The sequence below is a fragment of the Phaethon lepturus genome, unplaced genomic scaffold (assembly GCF_000687285.1).
Source record: "Phaethon lepturus isolate BGI_N335 unplaced genomic scaffold, ASM68728v1 scaffold40806, whole genome shotgun sequence".
Classification (NCBI taxonomy): Eukaryota; Metazoa; Chordata; class Aves; order Phaethontiformes; family Phaethontidae; genus Phaethon; species Phaethon lepturus.
Window position 1 is genome coordinate 1 of NW_010544786.1, and position 7,096 is coordinate 7,096.

The 7,096-nt window shown below is 53.6% G+C and overlaps 1 protein-coding gene across 1 annotated transcript in view; it reads right to left on the reverse strand.

Moving 5' to 3' along the window:
* Window positions 1-2,553: 2,553 nt before the first annotated feature.
* Window positions 2,554-7,096, reverse strand: part of PAPSS2 (3'-phosphoadenosine 5'-phosphosulfate synthase 2) — a gene marked incomplete at its 5' end in the record, with an annotated part of 14,411 nt that continues 9,868 nt past the window's right edge. The window contains 5 exons of the mRNA XM_010288782.1: window positions 2,554-2,828; window positions 3,315-3,544; window positions 4,260-4,528; window positions 5,329-5,464; window positions 6,425-6,630. Of these exons, the coding sequence (XP_010287084.1) occupies window positions 2,687-2,828; window positions 3,315-3,544; window positions 4,260-4,528; window positions 5,329-5,464; window positions 6,425-6,630 (983 nt within the window). The remainder of the gene's footprint in view (window positions 2,829-3,314; window positions 3,545-4,259; window positions 4,529-5,328; window positions 5,465-6,424; window positions 6,631-7,096) is intronic.

A 7,096-nucleotide genomic window follows, 5' to 3' on the forward strand; every position in this document is an offset into this window, starting at 1 on the left:
TGGGGCTGCGCGGGGGCTGGCTGAACAGCACGGCAGGGCAGCGGAAGACGGGGCAGTCGCCACGCTCGTCACCTGTGACTTGCTCAACACCACGCAGCCCGTGCGGAAGAATGCAGATTAGTTGAGGTTTCCAAAAAGACACGGGCTCCATGGTCAGCCTCACCCTACGCCAGGCACCGTGCCTGCAAGGCTGGGACCGGGTGGGGCTCCTAGGGCTACGGAGCTGTCACAGCCCCAGATGAACCACAGGGTGGTAATTTTCCCCAAAAAAATTACAAAGTGAGAGCTAGTTACACTTACTTATAAATATTTATTTGTACTAAAAGTGAGTGTTTTGTCGCAGAGTATCAAGTTCAGAATATATTAAATCATGAGATGAATCAGTTGAGGTACAAATTCCAGTCTCATGTCTTTAATAAATACACTTTAAAAAAAACAACTAGTCCACATACTCTTATTTTATAATCAGAGGTAATCAGTACACTACGCTATTTTAAAAGGATAATACAACATTTGTGTTTTGCTGTAACCATTTGGATTTACGGCGTTTTTTTTTTTAACCCATTATTTTATGATAAGTGGCAACAGCACTATTTCACTACTTAAAAATGACAAATATCGCAACTGTAAGTGGGAGTATTGCTCTTGTCTCCCAGGTCCCTGCCAGAGGGCCCGAGTGTAAAAGGCACCCGTGCTAGTGTGCTTCCAGCTACTGCCATAGACCTTGCAGCATTTTTCTTGAGGTATAATACAGCTGTGAGCTCTTTGCTCAGAATACTTAAAAAAAATTACAAAAACGAACCCCAAAACAGTTGACAAATGAAAAAAACCTTTTTGCCAAAATATTCCCAATCTGTCTCATACGTAGTCTCAGATCCTGTACCATGGCCACAGCAAAACGGGTTTTCGCTTGAGATGTAGCTCCCTAGCCTAAGTTACAAGCAGAAGCACGACTGTTTTTACGGAGCATAGATCCATTTGTGATTAAAACTGAAGAGGAGGAAAATGCCATTTCCATTTCATTTGAAACACATTCTGACCAGTCCTAGGGCATCTACTAAAAAAGGACGAGTACAAAAATCATCAGTTCAGGTTGTTGCAGTAACTAACAAGTGCACAGCTCTCCTCCCACCCTGAAATCCCCACGCCTGAGCGCAGCGGCCGCAGGATCAGCCCTTTCCCTGGGAAAGCCACCGCTGACCGCAGGCAGGGCGCAGAGGCACAGGCAGGGGCAGGCAGGAGGCTGAGGGGCTCCCAGCCACGCAGGGCGTTGCGCTCAAACCTCAACCACCACCAAGACGGGCACCGGTCCTGGCCGGACGCGCTCGGGGCGAGACGCAGATGGGGCCAGGCAAAGCTTCGGTGTCGAGTCACTCAGCCCCATCGCAGGTCACCGCGAGAGCTGCGAGTCAGCGGGAAAGCCTCACGCGCCGCAGCAAAGCCCACGTCAGGGTGTGGAAGAAGACGAGGTCTGCAGTAACGTTCCACCAGCCAGGGCTGGGAGCAGCACCAGCCACCGGCTCTTGGTTCTGCCCACCCCATGTGGCTGGGGGTGACCTGGGGGCTTTTCTGCCATCCTCTGGCCATCCCCCAGCCGGAGCCAGCATCACCATCCCGCCAATACCAAATAAAATCAGGTCACCTGTACCCACGCAGGGTATGGGTATGGAGGAGGGCAGGTGCTTGAGCCATCTCTTGCCCAGGTACAGCTGCTCCGACCCACCTCGCACTGCGACTTTGCTGTTTTGCCTTTAACAAAAGGCCTTTCTTCCAGTGGGAGGGGGGCAGGCAGAGGAAAGGGGGATCCAATCCTGCCAGGGGGGAGGATACCCACAAAAGCATCCCCGGTTTCTGCCTGCTGTCCGGAGCTTTCTCAGAGATCTCCCGGGCTTTACGGTGCCTCCCAGGACAGCTTCCCCCACCCGTGGGCCCAGCAGACTGCGAGCACAGGGATCGCCACCGCAGAGTCCCTGTGGAAAGCTGAACTGGGAGCACCAGTAACCCTCAACCCAGGTTTTGTTTTGACCGAAGGAAGCAAGGAGGAACAGTGACCAACAAACTCGGGCACAAGGAACTGGTGACAGTCAAGGCTGATTAAAGAAAATTGTTTTTAAAAAAAGGCGTTAAAAAAAACCTGCTGTTTGTTAGCAAAAATTGTCTAAGGCACAAACCCGGAGGGCAGTGACTGGATCCAAGCATCAAGTGCCCATTTCCCTCTCCCACCCTGGCAGCAGCAACCACTCCTCGCTTCAGTGGCTGCTCCTGCCTCTTCGGGCAGCGCTGGGCAAGGGGTAGCGGAAAGGCACTTCTTTATTTCTGCTCCACGCAGGGGACGGGCACGTTTTTATCCTGATGCTGAGGTCCCAGTTCTGCACCAGGGGCTGGTGCGTGGCCCTGGCGGCACCAAAATGATCCAGCTGGCCCGTCCAGAGGCTGTGCCAGGCTTCCCGCAGCCGTGCTCAGCTGGAACGAAGGGCCCATCACCCTCCCCTTCCAGCTCCGTGGGGATGCTCCTGGCAGCTTCAAGGGGAGAAGGACCAGGCTCAAAGTATTTCTGATTAGTAAAAAACACTCTGACCCAGGTACAGTCAGAGCATTGGAAATGCCAAGTAACTGATCTGTCATAGGGAATCAATCAATCATTGCTCACTCTTAATACAAGAATTCCTAGGGAGGAGGAGTAGCGCTAATTCTTTTTTTCCAGCGACTGGTAGTACTCGGTTAGGACTTTCCAAGCTTTGGGTGCCATGAAGCCGTCTGGTGGGTTTTCACCTTCGCGAGCAAGCTTCCTCATGCGTGTTCCTGAGATGAAGTCAAAATCGTCGTGCCTGCGGCAAAACAGAGACAGGGGTGAAATAAGCACAACCGGCCCGAGTCGTCCCCAGCGCAGCTCTTCCGCCGTGCCAAGCACGCGGTCAGAACCCCCCCCGGCGCTGGCAGCACCCGCCCGTGGCTTCACGCTCAGGTTTGCGATCGGCAGCGACAGGGTTGCTCTTTTGAGAGGAGCTGGAGTTGCATGTAACGCACTTCGCCAGCCACGAGAGGCTGTATTTCTACTCCCACTCAGTCCCCAGACCGTGTTTCTTATCCTCCCCGACAGCTACAAAGGCGCGTCTTTAGTTTCATGTGACCCACCCTTGACCTGGTGTCAGCTCTTGAGGGGGAAAGCCGGTGGCTTTCATAGGTTCTTCCCCCCATTCCTCTCCAATGACGACTGCTTTTCGCTCTCCCCTGGCAAGCTGCAAGCCAGACGTGATCGCAAACCGCACGCGCCGTGTAGGCTGAAGAAACAGCGACGCTGCTGCCTGCGTTACCTTTTCGGGTCATAAAAATCCATGGCCCTTTTCAATTTATTGTAAGCAGCCACCCGGAAGGGGAGGATTTCCACTGAGGTCAGGCCTGGCGCCATGCTGAGGACCTTCCCTCCCTGCGTGGGCTCGTAGAGGTCCTTCTTGGTCTCGGGGTGAGGCATGCCTGCAGGGTCACGCCCCACGATGTAGAAATTGGCCCCGGCAATCATGCGAGCTCGGCAGTGCCACTGCACCTGCAAAGGAGAGACGCCAGGAGCACTGGCTGAGGGCTGAGCAGCAACTGAGCCGCCTGCCCCAGGCTGCAGGCGAGATCCTGGCGATCCACACGCAGGAAGGAAGGAAGGAAGGAGACGCGTCAACAGCCTTGCTGCAGTTTGTCATAGCAATAAGGCTTGTCTTCCACTGCGTGGACCTGATGCAACATCACAGTTCTCCCAAAGATCTGTATTTCAAGGGAACTGGTCGTCTTCTAATTTGGCAGCGAATGGAAGTAGCGGTTTGCTTTCTGAACGTGCAAAGACCGTGCCCACCAGCCCTTGAGCCCTGCACAGCCAAGAGCTGCCCATGCATCCCTCTCCTTCCTCCTTCTGGGGAGGTTCAGTGTCTGCTGCTTTCATCCCACCGATTTAGGGACAGAAAGGAAACCACCAGGAGAAAACCAATGAGTGTTCCTGCTCAACCAAAAATGGTCACAGCGGTGAAGTCTGCTTCTAGCCCCCTTCTCCCCAGCTCTCCACACAGCTTGTGAAAGACCACGGAGCCGAGCTCTGCTGCGAGATGGCTGCCACAGCAAGCTGCAGGAGAACCACCAAGGGAGCTAACAGCAAGGCACCGGCTACTGACTCCCTGCCTTGCGGCTTTCTGGAGCTGCGCAGGCAGCCTGGCAGCCGGCATTCCCACGGACAGGCTTCACGCCTTGTCGCAGTGAGCAGCCGACGGCTACATTACCTCTGTGGGGCCAGCATAGAGCATGGGAGCGGGGAAGATGGCAACGATGGTCGACTTGGGGTCCAGGACTTGCTCCTCCAACACTGCTGCATGCTGCTTCATCCGCCACTCCAGCGGAACATCGTCATCTTTGGTCCATCCTCCCAGTGGGTGCAGGAGAAGCACAGGGTTTTTGTAACCCCTCTCCAAAAGCTGGCGCCGTGTGTCCTGCATGAGCAGGGCATGCCCGTTGTGGACAGGGTTGCGCAGCTGAAATGCAAAGACAGCATCTAAAAGGGAAAGATTCAGAGGGTCACTGTGCTGACCATCAGACTTCATTTACACACTATACATTTCAACATAGTCATAAGATATGTATTTCATAAGACGTGTGTCCTACCTTCACATGAGCGAGACCTTAAATACCTGAGTGTTTCATATATGTACAATGTCTCTTCATCACTCTGACAAGTTTATTTTCATTGCACATCTTCCCTTTGGGGGCCAATTTCAGTCCTATCAGCTCTCCTACAATGTTTTCAGATGCCACTGGACACCTCCACGAAGTTCCCCGACTTCTTATGTGATGTGCCACCTCCCCAACCTCGATGGCACTTTCAGGAAGGCCAGTGCTCTCTCCCCAAAGTGAGGGTAGGTGTCCGACACCTGCCAGTCTGCTGGGACAGACACCTGGGAGAAGACACCTGTCCTGTCCCCCATGTGTGAAGTCCAAGTGCTTCAGCACAGGGCTTTAAATGCCCAGGGTGCAGAAAAAGAGGCTCTGACCTGCCAGGGAGGACACGAGCAAGGACGCTCGATGCTTTCCAGTCCCATGCTTGGAGACACCCATTGAGGACGCAGCCCACGGCAAGCACCGTCCCTAACCAAGGAGACCCCGCGCCACTTTCTGTACCATGCCATGCGTCCCTCTTACTGCTCGCCCTACCTGAATAGTCCCATTTTGGGAGCACGCAGAAGCAATCTGGCAAGTGCTGTAAGTTTGACAGCAAGTAATACAGATCACAGAAATCTCCCAGCGCCGGGTAGGGCGAAAAAAGCCGTGGCACCGGTGCTAACCCAGAGCACTCACCAGCGTTCATTTCTCTGAACTTCTGCTTGAGAGCGAGTGGCGTCAGGCGGTACTGGTCCAGCCCGTCATTCCATTTGATCTTCTCCAGCACAAGGAGGTCTCCACCAACCAGCCAGTCTCCACTCTCCATCACCATCTGTGAATTATGCACACGTGCATTACGGAGGGGATAGCAAAATACCTCCTCTTCCCTTTCCCAGTCTCCTTTGAAAACGTTCTTACACTGACCATGTGAACTGACCATCATGAGCAGCGCAACCCCATGAAGCGAGGCATCAGCCACCGAGCCCCTACCACTGCACCCAGCTGGGTGCTGGACTCCTCTCTGGCAGCTGGGGGTCTGCAGGTAATGGCACAAGACCTTCCTCCGCCTCACTCTTTGCTCTTTCCTCCTGGGAATATGCAGGAGGAATAAGCCTCTTGCAAGGCGAGCAACTGCTGCTGAATAGTTAAAAGAGTAATTTTAGGTAGGAAAAAAAAAAGGGAAAAGAATTAACACAGCTTTAGTCTTTTTAAGCAGGCAGCTCAAGTCACTCGGTGTAACCTGGAGCTCTCCCTTTCTAAGGGATGATGTTCTTTGTACTGCCAGAGAGTAAGTGGGAAGAGATAAGCTGTAAAAATATAAACACCCTTGTTGGCTGCCTGTACGAAACAGCCAAATTGAGTAGCTTAAAGGAGCACGAGTCAGCGACCTGCAGCATTAGGGTTTGGCAGCATCACTGAGATCGTCACACGCCAAGCGCAGGAAAATTCTGGGGGCTAAGTAGGTGGTCATGCTAAAAATGTTTGGACGTAGGCAGACCAGTGAAGACGAGTGTATGAAAGGAGCAGCTCCTCAGCAGCATGCTCACTTTCCCTTTCACCTTGCGCTTGCGATCTGATGCTCTTGTTAAGCAGCAAGTGCAGCATTAACTCACGGGCCTAAAAAGTCAGTCCTGCCTGCTTGGCACATGATGGCTCCCAGAGAGGAGCTGGGCTCGGACAGCGAACAGGACACCCACAGCCCTCAAAACCTTGGAAAGGTTTGGTTCTCCAGCCCTCGCCCGCACCTCCCATCCCAGCCAGGTTCCCCAGAGCAGCACGGGGACAAACCTACTTTGATGTGCGGGTGCTTCGCGCAGGTGGTGCCCCAGACGCGGGCGCAGCGCTCCTCCTTCCTGTGCTCGAAGTACTCGGGGCTCTTCAGGACCGCCACCCGCCGCCCCGCGTAGCTGAGCGCCAGCGCCTCGCAGCCCTCCAGCCGCTCCTTGTCCTCCGTGGAGATGGGCAGCACGATGGGGATGCTCAGGTTGACAACGCCGTCTGGCAAGAGAGAGGGAGGATTTTAACGTCCTCTGTCCTTGCGTACTACGTAAACAGAGGCTTTCAGGGGCACACGTTCTCCCTTTGGAGAGCCAAATCTTCCAGGACTAGCTCGGGGATTCACCATCAGTCATGTAAATTTATTCACTGCCCCATTTTTTTTCTGCACTGTTAATAAATAGCGATGGTGGTGGAATACCAAACCTCCTTATCTTGGAGCCAGAGATGTCTCAGAAGACACCTGGAGCATTTCATTACTTTCTGGACCCTGTGTCCCCCTGGAAAGATCGGTTCTCCTCCAGTTAGCTGGTTGTAAAGTCCCTCTGAAAAATTTAAGCATACTTGGAAAGTGCAACCCTGAATATAACCCCTACCTCCTCTGCCAGGAGAACAGCCTCTGTTAAGACAGCTCTGGCTTGGTGTTCCCTGGGGCATCTCATTCCCTGCACGCCTGCTGAACTGTCTC